This window comes from Eptatretus burgeri, chromosome 15 (genome assembly GCF_056783735.1).
Source record: "Eptatretus burgeri isolate ZD-2024b chromosome 15, Ebu_testis_v1, whole genome shotgun sequence".
NCBI classification, from domain to species: Eukaryota; Metazoa; Chordata; class Myxini; order Myxiniformes; family Myxinidae; genus Eptatretus; species Eptatretus burgeri.
The window spans coordinates 33,009,364-33,025,075 of record NC_140975.1 but is presented as its reverse complement, the minus strand read 5'-3'; the positions used below and the strand labels follow the sequence as shown (position 1 = coordinate 33,025,075).

Below are 15,712 nucleotides of genomic sequence, written 5' to 3'. Positions count from 1 at the left end.
TTAATGTCCACAACATTGTTTTGTGACCTTTAAAGGTTATGCAAAGGTCAAATTTTTAAAGTTGTTGAACGAAACCGGGTTTTCGACATTTTGCAGCTAATAACCTCTCACTTGTACCACTTCATGTTGATCATTTTTATAACTTGGTCAAACATTACCACATTGTCTCATCCTTGACTTCTGAAACAATCTACATCGTCAAATACCGCTCGTGAACCATCGTCGTCTTCAGACTTGTTATTATATTGTTGAGTGTCCGGGGGTCTTGGACATCCACAGGGCGCAATCAAGTGACCACGCCCAAGAAGGTGGCAACTCCACCCCGAGTCATAGAGTGGTTGCAATAAACAGGCTGTTTACCATATACTAATTAAAGGCGAACCAGACTCGGTGGTGTAATGGACAATGTGTCTGCTCTGAGTCTGGGAGGTCGGGGGTTCAAACCCCAGCCAAGTTGCACCAAAGACATTATTTTAAAAAAATAATAATAATTGGTCCATTGTGCTTCCTTGCTTGATGCTCAGCATTTAAAAAGGACAGAGCACGGACAAACAATGCTAGGAAGGCAATGGCAAACCACGCAGTAAAATCTTTGCCAAGAAACTGCTTTGGTATACCAACACTCTGCAAATAGAGTGTGGTACAAGTTAATTTTTCATTTTTTTTTTTTAGTGAAAGTTGACTTGTGCCACAATGTTGTTAATAGAAAACTAGCTTTTCATTTACAATGTATACCATCCATCCATTGGGACCATACTCTGTGCAGAGCGTTGGGGCTGCCTAAGCAGTCTCCTTGGCTATTGGGTACGATCCTGGACGGGTCACCACTCCGACACAGGATACCAGCAAGCTGGCACTCATTTTGCTGACCTCGGAAGGATGATGGGCAGAGTCAATCCCACCTGGTAGTAATTCAACAGCTGAGGGGGATTTGAACTCAGGATCCTAGGATCCCAAGCCCACCACCCTAACCATAATGCCAACACCAGGCATACTTGTACCAAGTTTGATTTAAATCCTTTCAGTTGTTCTCAAATATCTAATTTATACTTGACGTGATCTTTGACCTTCAAACTCTTGACCACATAATCTAATCAATTTATATATACATCATGATATATACTTGCACCAAGTTTGACGGAGAACCCTTCAGCCGTTCCCAAGTTATCCCGTGAAAGAAAATCGATCAAGGACTCTGACCTTTGAAGTTGACCTTTGACCTTTGAGGTCACCATCTAATCAGTTCATCTTTGCATCATACCGTATACTTATGCCAAATTGGTCAAAATCCCATCACTGTTTCACAAGTTAGCACGTTGACATTTTTACTTAACATGACCTCTGAGCTTGACTTTCGATCTACTGACCCCAAAATCCAATCAGTTCATCATTACATCATGATGCATATTTGTAACAAGATTGAACAAACTCCGCTACACGGTTCGTCAGATATCGCGATAATGAGATTTAACACAGATGGACACACATACGTACGTACGTACATACATAAGTGCGGACGGACAACCCAAAAACTTAATGCTTCCAGTGATTTCGTCAACAGAGGCATACAATGTATTCACTTTACCGAAATTATATGAAATGGTTAACCAAGAAAATGCACAAAAGCAACAGTTCACAAAAATGCATCAGCTTACTCTGATTTCTGAAACCAGGGTAACCGTTAAACTATGTGGGCACCTTGAAATGGTATATCAACCGCAGTGATCAACTTGATGGTGCAGTTATGAACTCTAATTTGCAATGAAGCAGGGTATTGTCAATTTAATGCAGTAAACAGTAGAGGCAGTCGTAATTATTAGTCCCCTACCAGTTTCACCGGAGGGTGAAACATATTCAACTGAAACTTGGTACATGGCTTCATCTATCTATAATTCCAGCAATCTCTGTGTGTCTGTCTGTCTGTGACCCTGTTTCTCGACAACCACTGGTCCGATCTAATTGAAACTTGCCAGGTATATTGCTGGGGCCCCGTGGATGTGCCTTTTCAAGGTTTGATATTAATCGGACAAGTGGTTCCAAAGTTATGGCCATTTATTTACCAAACCAATGACAGGACACGGTGCTATGACGTCACAATTCTTCTCAAAAAAATTTTTTTTGCACGTATGGGCACGCACGTACGGGCACGTACATATGGGCACGCATGTACGGGCACGCATTAGTTATGATAAGTTACAGAACAAGTTCGAGTTTCATTGCGTTTCATCAATATCTCACAGTGTTATACCCTTTCTGGACTTGTATCACATCGTTGGGGGACATGTATTGTAAAACAATTCACGCTCTTGTTTTACATTAAAGGAATCGTGAAGCAGAGGAAGAAGAGGTAGCATAATTTGATGTTTTCAGTTTGTGTAGCGTAGTCTGCTGTAACTAAGAAATGCTAAAACTGCTGCTAAAAACAAAGAAACGGTGCTTCATTTATTACCTCTGCCACCGAACGTGGACGGAGGTTAAGGATTCACCCCTGTCTTTTTCTATTTGTTTGGCTATCTCTGTCTGTCTGTGTCTGTGAGCAGATATCTCAAATTATGGACACATCCCAACGAAATTTGCTGTGTGACAAGGATAAATCGATTCGATTTTGGTGAATATCTGGATCCGGTTACGAGAATTTAATTTTTTTAAATTTGATGCTGCACCATTGAGAGATGGGGCCAAAACTATATGTATGTATGTATGTATATATATGTATATATATATATATGTATGTATATATATATGTATATATATATATATATATATATATATGTGTGTATATATATATATATATATATATATATATATATATATATATATATATATATATATATATATATATATGTGGTGGAAAGATTATGACAAACATGGGCGTAAATCCCAGGAGAGATGGGGAGGATTATATTCCCCTCAGTTTTTTTGTCTAAGGGGGATGGTCCATCGGACCATATGATCATCCCACCCCACCTCTAATAATTTTTCCATGCAGTGAAAAAGAAATAGACAAATGTTAGGAATTAACCGTTTTTAAAAAACTATGTTAAAACTTCTCGAAGCACCAAACAGCTGTCATAAGGAAATTATGTATCTAAATTTCCAAAGAGAATATGTTCGACCTTGTGCTGCTTACCAGAAATGCACACCATAATATACATACATGGAGAATATGCGCTTTACAGCACGTCGCTGCAGCCACTTTCCGGCGGTACTCCAGGGGCCTCCATCTAGCCATCCCCATTTCTTAGGGATAAGACATTCCAGGCACCCACCCAAAGAGACCACCCCAGGTTAACCCGAGGAGGCCGCTGTCTTGTGGACGACACCTTCGGACCACCCCGACGCACCCGAGAATGTGTTTTGCTGAGTGAAGTGTTTTGTTGTGGCCGGTGTGCAAATCCTGCCACCGACCTCCTCAGGAAGGTAACCAACTGCTGGACGATGTCCGCATATGCATTGGGCACCAGATATGGATGCCTGTTGGCTCACAAGGAGCTCCTCTGCCCTTTGGCAGGTTTTGTTTTTAATCCTGCTGGGTGTCCATGTCCGTACACCCTCTACACCAGGGGGACCTGGTGTGGTGCAAGGGGGGGAGGGGGAAACGGTTTAGTCGCCCACACTTCGACCATGAACAGATCAGTACGGGTTTTACATGATACCCATAGCAAGTCACAGATCTGATTTGGCCTGACCTGACAATCAGGGTGTGGTGCCGCCTTATTGGCCCGGCTGCTTTGTACCATCTATTAGCAGGGAACAACGCAGGACTCATATCCTCAAGCGATCCCCAAGCCCCAGCCTCCGAACAGCCGGATTACAGGCACACGTCACTATGCCCAGCAGTGAAGTGTTTTGGTGTGGTGAATACCAGTGAATACGCAAATGATGATAAAACTAGATAGATAAGTTGGTTAAGTGACAAGAACAAGCCGATTAGATTTTGATTCAGGTCCAGATTCAGATCCGGCCTGTCGGTGGGATACAAAACATAAACTGTTATGCCTGGTGGAGGTATGCGCTCCACCGAGTGCTGTTCTAGTTGTCTATGCAATGTATACCCCATTTGGTTTTCTGATGTTAGCCACACCACGGGGAACAATTCTACCTTTTGTGTTGGAGATTACTTTGGAATGAATGGACTGACAGGATCACCAGCCTTGTAGAAACCATGGCCACGGAAGAATGCAATAAATATCCGAGTTGCTCTCCACGCTCAGGGATGCTGAACCTCTGAGAGCATCCTCGTTGTGAAGGGCGAATCTCCTCTCCTCCTCCCGAGTATGACAAAATGTTAAGCGATCCCAGCAAAGCTATTTCACCGACGTATCTCCCCTGAAGTGCTCCATTCTTTATCTCATTGCCTTTTCAACACATCAATTTCTCCTCTCTTTCCCTGTCTGTCAATGACATCTGTGTGTTTCAGTTGTTGTCTATGTCTAGCATAGCATACATGCCCATCATCTCTCAAAGGTTATCACATGGCTTCCCATGGTTCCAAAGACAAAACTTGTTCAGGCATGGTTCCACTTGCTTGGGCAAATTGCTACCCAGCCACCCAGCTGTGCTATTATCCAACAACAATGACAGATTCTTACTTTTAGTGATTTACTCGTTACATGCTGTTTTGACTCCAAATATTAATCTAGTTCACATATCTCTACTCTACTGAACTAACATTGCAAATACTAAAGTTCTATGGCAAAAAACATCTTGCATGTACCATATTCAAAGTTTGATAACAACTCCATTCAATCAAAAATTCAATTTATCCTACATCACGATAAAACTGAGAAAATTACTTTTTTTTTTTTTTTAACAGTGCAATGTCAACTCTCGACCTTCAAAGGTTCAAGGCAGTGAAAGTCATTCGACATTTTACAACTGTCAAAGTAAAACCAGCATTGTACCAAATGAAAGAATAATTTTGGACTCTTCAATTGTCCTGGACATAAACTGCAGATGCATGTGAGGGTATTAATTATTGTGGAAGCTAATTCCATAACCAACTGGAGTGAAGTCGATGATGCACCATCGCAAATCCCGACGCTTTATACCGAAAGCAAATATGAAGTATGACAAAAAGTAACACCAGGAATGACCCAATATCAAATTATGAGTTTAAAAAAAGAAATCTTCTGATGTGATCCCATCCCCACCCTTGGGGCATGAACCAGTGGGGGGGGGGGGATGGGAGTGGGGGTGGTGAAATCCTAAACGTTGTTACATATTTCATGCATCCATCAATGTTGAATGTGTACACAAAGTTTATTTTTAAAATGTGCCTGTAATTGCATTTTTGGTATATGACCTTTTGACCCTGCCCCGAGGTGCAGGGCCAAAATGATACTGCTCTCGCACCTTCTGGAAAGGTTGTGATCATAACTACCAAGTTTAGTGAATTTCTGCGCATCCCTTTAGTAAGAGATAGCTTGATGAAGGGACAGACAGAGAGATGGAACCAATTGCAATATCCCACCCATTTTTAGCTAACTGGACTTTAGTCCAGTCAGCTTATGCGATCAAGCAGTATCTGGAGGCCAGTCAGTCGGTGATTGAGTCTGTAAACGCTTCAGTCAGTATTCCTTGAACCAAACACACGATTTTGATGAGACTTGGCCACAAGCTTCAAATGTGATGCCTAACAAAGGTGTATTGACCGCATCAAAATCTGTGCTCATTATCGGGTTGAAATCGGGCCTGAAACGCTAAAAATTCTTGCCTAACCTACAGGGAGTGTTGCATCAGCAGCACAGCCTTGCCCTCAGCCATAAACATAACCTGTAACCTGTAAAAACATGACCTGTAAACATGTATCGCTATAATCTGCATCAAGAGGGCTTCCAATCCACCAATCACATGACCAGATTCTGCACATGAATAAAATTTCGATATTTTATGACGTCAATGACTGTTCTGTTTTTTTTAAGTGGAGGGATAAAAATGGTGAGATAAAATGTAGAAGATAGGTAATGTATAAGAGTTGCAATAAATTCAATTATTGATTTGGTGGCATAATGGTTAAAGTGTTTGCTCTGAGCCAAGGAGATCGCCATTTCTATTCCGACCTTGGCCGAGTCATTCCAAAGACTTTAAAACGGTACGTGCTGCTTCCTTGCTTGATGCTCAGCAGCATTTCAAGCATACAGCACAGACAAATTCTGGAGGTTGGCATCCATGAAAAGGAGGAATTTTCTCCATAATTGGCTCGCTGAGTGAGAAAGGGACGTCATAAATATGGGATGGGATTGGCAATTAACTTCGTGACAATGGCATTTGGACTAACTTTATGTGGGGTATAAACTGATGGGGAAGTTGCTCCAAGGTTTTGGAAGATCCTCCATGCTTTCCAGCTTGACTTTCTGAAACCTAATCCTTCTGTTGTTTCACACTATCTTTCCTATCTTGCTATGTCAAGATATTTCAGCAGAGCTGCACCAGTATCAAGGGTTTTATCGACTTTACACTGTTTGTAAATGTCTTCACTCCGTGTTGACCAGCACAGGGTATACATTTTTCCTAAAGCCTCAGTGGATGCTGTTCTTTGCTGCTGCCTTGACGAGGCCCGCAAAACAGTGGTGATCGGCTAGTTTTGGTGGAATTTTAAATCCTCTATCTATTTTCTGATGACTCCACCCTCTGCCTTGACATCCCTCATCCTTATGACAGAGAGGCAGCCTCTTCCCGTTCTTCAGAGCTTGACAAAATCACGAATTGGTCAAATACTTGGAATATGTCTTAACCAGGAGAAATCTCCCTCCCTCTCCCCCCCCCCCCCCGCAAAGATCGTACCGCAAACCCTTCCATCTGCATCATCAAAAACCCTCTCAAAGAGGTTCATTTGCTCAAACTCCTGGGTCTCACTCTCAGCCATGAATCTCTCGTGGGAAAGCCACATTACAAAGTTGGCTTCCAAAGCCAGATGCTGACTGGGCATCCTCTGTCATGCAAAATCCTTTCTTGGCAGATCTGAGCTCCTATCTACTGACAAGGCTATCATCCACAGCTTAATGGAATACTGCTCTCCCCTCTGGGCTGGCTCCCCTGACTCGCACCTTGCTCAGTTTGACACCGTGGAAACCAAGGCCTTCACGATCATTGGGATCTCTCACTGTGAAGGAAACCATCACCGACAAGTTGGTGACCGCTCTGTTCTTCCTCCTCTTTCTGGTCTTGCACCCTCTGCCCTCTCCATACTTTGTCCCCTGCCTTCAGGTATTTGCAGGACGCATGTGTTCCTCCAGCAACCCCTCCTTGTGAAACTGCCAAAATCCAGAACCACCTCTCACCTTCACTTATTTGTTCCTCTTTTTTTTTTCCTGCCTGTGGAATCGACTTCCACATTCTCTTCGATCTCATTCTTCCCTCAAGGTGTTCAGGACAGCTGTTCACCGCCATCTCAAATCATCCCCCATCCAAAACCATGATCTTTTCTACACTTGTTCAACCACTCCTCGCTCCTCACAAAAATTTGCTTCTATATCCATCTTGTCCACCCCTTACGTTCTCCTCTACCCATCATTGTTACCTGCATCCTTTGTTTGCCCATCTCCATCTATTTTCCCTCTCAGCCCTGCTGTTAGTGTTTCGGCCTTCTCCTCCTGCTGTTACTTTTCTTATGTTGCTTCATGATCTGCTATGTGTTCTAGCTCTTCAACAAGCCTCGACTATGTGCACAAAAAATGTGGCATAAAGTTTTTTTTTTAATATATGCCTTGAACCCAGTTCAGTTGGCCGATCGGAAATTCCACCGAGGTATCGGGGTTGATGTCAAAACTGGAATTTGGAGACCTTTATGGATGACTATTGGGGAGTTTTGGAGAACCATTCTAGATGATGGTAGAGGGAGACCATTTGCATATTTCGACATGAAGCACAGGTTTGGAGTACAGGCTTTTTCCAGCATGCTTCGAAAAGATACCATCCTGTTTGGCGTCATATAGCAGGTGCTTGTCTTCTGTAATTGCCCATGTTGTCAGTTGAACTCCAGCTCAGTCATTGCTGCCATAGCCCCAAGGTGTATGGTGACTACTAAAATTGTGATGAAGACTTTTGGATGGCTTGATCATAGAAGTGCTGCCATTGACAATCGTCAGATCAGAGACCTTGATAATGATTGAATATACACTGAGGTCGGGCAGCACCTGAGTTGAGGCTTGTAATCCTGCTTCACACAGGTAGCAAAGCCATGGTTCAAGTGTTGATGTATAGCTAATAAGTTATGACCTGGGATCTTTGATCTAAGACCTTTTCTCTTCAACTGTGTTTCCTGTATTCTAAGGACATCGCTAGCATGACTTCCTACTAGCTTAGAGAGGAATTCAAATTTGACACAGGACAAGCCTTCTACATTCCATACAGTGAAGGGCCTATTGTTTGGCATGTAATTAAGGATAAGCAGAAGGCATTCATTTTGTTCAAAATAACAGATGTCTGGCTGAGAGGATGTAAGTAGTGGGGTACTTCAAGGATCGGTAATGGGACCATTATTATTCGTAATTTACATCTACGATTTGGATGGTGGGGTTAAGAATATGCTTTCTAAGTTTGCAGATGACACAAAGTTTGGAGTTAAGGTAGATAGCAGATAGGGAGGTGGGAGTTGAGGGTTGGTGGGGGTGATTGGCAGATGTAGTTTAACATAAATAAATGTAAGGTGCTGGGAATAGGTAAAGATAATGAGAATAGGGATTACATGATGCAAGGTGTAATCTTGAAGCTGGTCCAGAGGGGGTTCAGCACAGAGCTACTAGATTGGTTATGAGCCAAGATATACTAAGCTATGAGGAGCGGCTGAAGGAGACAGGACTTTATACATGAGAAACGATGTGATTGCAAGGTGATTTGATTGAGATGTTTAAGATAATGAAGGGTACAGACAAAATAAGTGCAGAAGAGTTTTTCAGCAGAATATACAGTTAAACGACCAGGGGTGGCCATCACCTAAAAGTAAAGAAGAGGTGATTTTGGACTGTATTAAGGCAGGTCTTTCAGTCATCGTAGTTATTAATGCATGGAATGGTCTTTCGAGAAATGTAGTGGCAGCAGAAATGGTAGATACATTTAAATTGAAATTACCTCCGCCACCTTATGTTTTCATCTTGTCTCTGTCTGGCCGTGAGCATGATATCTCAAAAAATTATGGACGGATTCAGACGAAACTTGGACACGTTGGGTGTGTGACAAGGATCTGAATTTTTGTTGAAGATCTGAATCCGATCATTTTTTAAAGTGATTCTTCACCATTGAGAGATAGGGCGAAAAATGATATATAGTATAATATTTCGAACAGTTGCAGATGGATTATGGAAAAAAAAAAACACTTGGTGGATGAGTTGGTTAGGTGACGAGAACAAGCTGATTAGATTTTGGTGAAGATCCATATCCAGCCTATCAGTGGAAAACTGGAACCCAACCCTTGTGGCAATGAAGATGACATTGTATCATATAATAAAGGGGAGTCGAGAGCAGGAATAAGGAATCTGAAAGTTTTTAAAAGCGACTGTGGCGACGAGTTCAGTGAGTAGTTGGTTGCAAAGGAAGGTGAAACGAGAGAGAACACCAGCATCGAGGATCTTGATGAGCTTTGCTGTAATTTGAAACGTGGGATCACCATTACACAAATGCAGAGGAAAGGTTTGAAGAAACAATTGGCTAAGAGAAGAAATGTTCTTGAATATTTATCATGGAAGGAAATTTCTGAAAATCAATGATTGAAGACGAACTTAAAGGGTAACCCAAACACAATTTTTTTTTCCTCTGAAAACCATTGAAAATCATTATTCATGGTCTAATTTAAAGGGGGGAAAAATATATTTATTTATTATTATTTTTTGTCCATCACAAAGTGTCGAAAAAAGCTCTGAAGTGTCAATTTTGATGTCTCCAGTGATGTCACACTATGAACACACCTTGATCCAAATGGCGGCTTTACTTGGAGAAACAGTGTATTTCCAGCTCGGATTCCAATACTGATTCCACTGTCATTAGCAACTCTGAAGGTTCTCAGTCAATTGAAACTGATCAGTGGAATTTTGAAGAAACTAATGGAGACAAAATTAGTGATGGAAACACTGTTGGGGGAATTATGAGCCATATTGTTTTGAGCCTTGTGCGAGCGATTCAGCTGAAGATGGCGACAATGGAGGTGTTAGTGAAGATGAAAACTCTGGTGACAAATTTACTACAGAATTGTTGGTGTTTGTTTTTTTGTTCAATTCACCATTTAGAAGGAAGGGCTTTTGGAGTACTGTAATTGATAAATCAGTTATATTATTCAACCAGAAATACCCATCATTGCCTGACAGCCAACCCCACTGCCTGGGCACACTCAGACACCATAGACAAAGTGGGCGATGAATGCTTTGTCCCACCATCACAGGCTGACCAAGTGTCTTGTATGTTATGGGATCGTCCCATGTCCGTGAGGTGTCGATGTCCCGCCACAGTGGAGGGGGGAGAGGTGCAAAGGGTGGGGGGGGTGTGGTGGTGGTGGGTATTGTGGGGGTGGTTGATGAATTATGGGGGGGGTGGGATGGTGGTGGGTATTGTTGTGGTAATGGTTGATTGGGGGGTTGTGAAGGAGGGGGAGTGGCACTGGGGAGATGGTTGTGGAAATGGGGGGGGGGGCACTGAAAGTTTTAGCATCCTTGGTCAAATCCTTACAGAGGAGTAGATAATTATGATACATATTTTCTCTCAACTATAAATAAATCGAGGTTTATTTGACTTGCAGAAATCTGTGTTAATAATAGATAATTATTTTCAGTGCTCTTATTGTAACTGCCGGGCAATGGCAACAGGTGTTTGATTCACCGCTGAAATTGCCCGTGTACATGTGCTGGGACCTGGGTAAAGATGTTGTTACAGTTTCAAGTGACGGCTGTTTCTTCCTCTTAATCATGGGGATGGCATGTTCTCTCAATTGTGGCGGATAACCACAACATCTATCCATCTCTGTTGTTTCTTAACAGTGCTCTGTAAAATGTTCCAAGCACAAAAGCGACTATTTTGTATGACCGATCTCCACTCAGGAATTTCAGACAAACCTCATCCAATTTCTGGCAATTCTTGTATTTTTGGATCGGTCATTGGTGTGGCATGAAATCATCTTGGTTTGTATTACTGCAACCATCAAGGACGCATTGACTTGACATGTTTGTAGACATTCGAAAATATTAGTTCTGCGATATAACCCGTAGACAGTATGGATATGGCGGTTGACCTCCTGATACGACGCACGGCTAATCATGAAGAAGTAGCAGTAGAAGAAGAAGAAGAAGTAATCGACTCTTAATTGCAAAATTACCCACTTTATCATTTGGAAATCGGAAAAAGACACATCATATCTATTTTGTACGATATCAAGGGATAGATTAGCATCGAGGTGGTCTGAGCATCAGATGGAATCACCACAAATTGAGAATGGAAGCATCATGCCAAAGTAAAGTGGCCTTCAGAACAATATAAACATCATTTTATTGAGTTGGATAAACAAGGTGGGTCAGATAATTATTATCAGACAACAGAAAAACAAAATTACAGAGCGGAAGTAAGTGGTAAATGGATGCATGGAGTAGATATAGGAACTGAACACGACTTGAAGAACACCGAACTAGTGAACATAAGATGAGAAACTATTGAAAATAGAAGAGGAAGGCTTTGGTGAGATCAAAGATCTTGGTCTTGACAAATAAGGTGGAGTGACGACAGTAATCGAAGAGGCTAAATCATTTTGTTTTTCGAGGAGAATACCGAATGAGACTATCAAAACAATGAAATTGCTAAGTGGGAGAAGTGTGGTGCATGCGATAAAGTGTTTGTATGCTTTATAGGGCTTTGAGACCGTCTTCACCGATTAAACTTCACCAATCCCCACTAGATTTTGCATATCTGGTGGGGGGACCCAGGGTCAAGTCATGGCACAACCAAAGTGAAGTCATGGGTCCCTTGCAAGGAAATTATCTGTTAGGTGGGGGGAGTTGAGGACATGGGGGAAGGGGTGGGAGCAGAGGATTTGGGGTGGAAGGGAGCTGAGGACTTGGGGTGGTTGGGGGGGGTGTTGTGTTGATTTAATCAAGTAACTATTCTGTGCATAATGTTGAAGTTACATTTTACTTGACGTGGAAATTCCACAGTTACCTGCTAGTAATTTGTAACATTATACTGGAGTAGAAGATTTGTATTTTGTAAGAAATACTGTATGTGAGAAACACCCGAAGCATTCCTTTGTTATAGTTGGCCATGTGCTGATAAAATGTTGAATGCAGCTGAATATCTTGAAACTCACCCAGCTCTAGTCTTTACTTGAACCTCCTTACTTGCTCCCCAGCCTTCTGGTCAGAATATTTTACCTTATGAGCATCAATCCTTCTTCCTTCCCTTCTATCCATTCCTGTTCCTCAACCCCCCCCCCCCAATGTTGCTGAAATACCACTTTGAGTGACTTCATAGTACCCTTGTGTTTTGTTATGATATCCTTCAGGCTGAATCCCGATTTCATACTCTTGAGGCTAAGGTATAATCGGGAAAATCCAAAAAAATATGAATTTATTTTCCACCTTTGGGACATTTCTCTCTTTCTTTTGTTTTTTTTCCATAACTAAAGTCATATTTATTTTTTAAAGGATTAATTGGTCACTATACACCATGGAACAAATACCAAAATAGCCTTCCAGTATCATTTCAACTCCTTAAATCTTTATTGCTCACATTACAAAATCATCCAGGCAGTGAACTGACTAGTGAACGGACCGTTGAAGGACAGTGTGGTTGGTTTCTGTGCTCTCGGTTCTGCTTGCTTTGTGCCAGCTGCGACGTACAGTGAACGCGAGCAAGGCGTTCGGAGCCGGGCGCTGCTCAGACCAGCTGTGATCTTTCCCTTGGGAGCCAGACCATCAAAAGCTATCCTGATAGAAGCTTTATAGGCAATAGCAAATGTATCACAAGGGGCCTTCACTAAATGGATATCATGATCTTTTCCTGTTTTTGATTTATTTATCAAGCTTGTTATGCTTGTGATGCAAACAAAGAGAGAACTGTTCTCTCTCAATGCATAATCCTGAGCTTTTGACACTCCAAGGTGATTCAAAACTTCACTTGATGGCTGCACTTTATGGTAATGATTTTTGATGGAATTTATTTTTCCTAATTTGATGGATTTACCATGTATTTTGACAAACTTGACCACAGAGGTTAATATGGCTCGATTCTGGTTATATTATTGAATTTCTATTTCGAGACAACTATCAGGGCTTATGGCGGAGCTTTGCAAGTCACCGTTTTGCTCACTGCTTCTTCAACATCTGTGTGCACGATGATTCAACTAAAAGGATATCATCTGATTTGTGGCGCTTTCTCTGTACCACAGCTACCAAGGATTCCTTTTGTTTTCATCGGCAGGCCAGAGATTTGTCCTTCTTGGATTTTGATCTGGAGCAGTGCACTGCTATGTTCGGCATGCGTCATGCCCAAGCCACACTTTTCAAAGGGAGGCCTTTGTGCCATGACCATTTTTTTTTTCGTCATCATCATGTCCTCCTGGCCTCTCACATTGCAAGAATTCTTTGATAAATTGAGCTAGGAAGGCCTTTGATAAATCGAGCGAAGAAGGCCTTTGAAAAATGCCATTTGGACAAACGTTTCTCTTATTTTTTAGAATTGTAAATGACAGCAACTGACATGTTACATCAGTGTCTAGAACTGTCTTTTCTTTTGCCCATGTAGTCTCGCAGCGTGGACAAGCAGCATGCGGTGATAAACTATGATAAATCCAAGGATGAACATCTACTAAAGGATCTGGGAAGTCTGAATGGGGTATGTCTTTCTACATTATTCCTGGTGCACTTTATTATGAATGAAAGTTTTTGAAAAGTGTTACCTGGTATCCCACATTTTTCGTTGATTTCAGTTTTAACCATGTGTGCCTGTGTGTGTGGACCTCCATGCTAATTATATGAAGGTGAGCTATAGAAATGGTGCAATAAATAGTCGATGGTTTAACCGACTTGTTTGCACTGTCTTTCACCTTTGGTTATAACATCACAAGAGGTTAAAAGCCATTTCCAACATTTTGCATAAACGGAGCAGTTGTGCAAAAGACACGTTTAATGATAAAAAGTCACAGATCGATTCTGTTGAGTGATGTGCTAAGTATAATTTAAGGATGCAGATTTGCACAAGCTTTAAGTACAGTACTGTGTGGAGTACATATATATGGCTACTGAAATAAATAAATAAATTTAAAAAAATGTAAAGGATGTAAATCATCACGACTGTTGTTTTTTTGTGCTAACCCACGTACTGTATATTATGCTGTCATTGCATTTTGAATCAAAATCATGTTTGCATTCAGAGTAGAGGATTGTTCCTGTCGACAAACTGTCTCGCTTGTATTGTTCCTGTTCTTTTGCTTCATCTAGACATTTGTGAATGACGTGCGGGTTCCTGAGCAGACGTACGTGATGCTGCGACTTGGTGACTCTGTCCGCTTTGGCTATGATATCCTTCTTTTTCACCATTGTCTGTGCATTGAGCTATGGAGAAACATCTGCTTCAGTTCGAAGCCAATTCGTCCTCAAGCCGATGAGACTATTCAAATTTTTTCGCCAAGCTTCCTACTACTGGACACGATTGCATGTAATCCATTGCACAGTTTCATTCGTCCATTTGATTATTCTGTTCATAACGATAAAATTGTATTAAAGTGACACATTTGGCTACCTGGGCTGAAGCTAACCAGCCTTGTAATGGAGATGAGCCAGGCTGTGGTGCACTTGAGCAGAATTAATTGACATCCCAGCCTGGAAAATGCAAAGGGGGTACGGAGAGGACTCGGGACACCTTATGCAATGAAAGTTTAATCTTGGTAAGAGGTTTATTGATGCATAATAATGTTGATATCACAGTCGATAATTGCTTGTAACTTTAACAAGAAGTACATCCCAACATTTACACAGTGGAAAAAGCAGAATACGTGTTGGCCGAGGAGGCCCTGTCGGTAAGTGCTTTTTAAAATCTCACTTGATCTGTACCATATTCTAGTTGCAGTTTTTTTGCCTCTATCTTGTATAGTCTGTAATTTGTGTTCTGGTGAAATTGGACTCGTTTGTAAACCGTTGGCACTGAGAAGGCAAGGTGTTGGACTTTGGAGTGCAGTGTTCTTCAGTGTAATATACAAGGCATCTGACCAGATTGTTATCAAAATATCCTCTTCTGTTTGTACTTGCTTGTGCATGTTAAAAGTCTCTTTTGAGCAGAGTTGCATTTCTGTCACCAATTTCCAGAACCGTCCAATCTCTCTTGTAAGTCCTCAATTCTCAACAGACAGTTATTAACCGACAAGATCTGGTCTGGTAATCTGAATTTCGAGATTTTCACGCATTGGCATATTTCCACATTATTGGTTCACGAAAAAGTAAGTGACCACTATATTCGTTATTGGTGTGTGTCTGTCTGTCTGTCTGTCTGTCCCGAGCAAAGCTCCGTGGGTTTTGATCCGATCCTGATAAAATTTTGGTGGGAGGTTTATATCATGATCTAGTTGTTTTCCTTTGAATGGGCATGGTGCGCCCATTATGGGTGGAGCCACGCCCAAAAAACGTTTTTAGGCGGTAGCCGATTTCAATTTGCATCTTCTCCGAGGGGGTTTGTCGAATCTGGCAGGGATTTTGGTATTTGGTTAGCCCAATGGCACCTGCATAGCCCCATGGAGCTCGAT

The 15,712-nt window shown here is 41.7% G+C and overlaps 1 protein-coding gene and 1 pseudogene across 4 annotated transcripts in view; one reads left to right on the top strand and one right to left on the bottom strand.

The window, feature by feature from the left end:
* LOC147011871 (centrosomal protein of 170 kDa-like) overlaps positions 1-15,712 on the top strand; it is a 139,689-nt gene that overhangs the window by 17,730 nt on the left and 106,247 nt on the right. For 3 of the 4 annotated variants that reach the window (XM_085857349.1, XM_085857350.1, XM_085857348.1), the window contains exons 3-5: positions 13,720-13,809; positions 14,415-14,495; positions 14,936-14,992. In XM_085857349.1, the coding sequence (XP_085713475.1) occupies positions 13,720-13,809; positions 14,415-14,495; positions 14,936-14,992 (228 nt within the window). The other variant, XM_085857351.1, reaches the window with a different exon arrangement.
* Positions 3,697-3,838, bottom strand: LOC147011873 (signal recognition particle RNA; annotated as a pseudogene).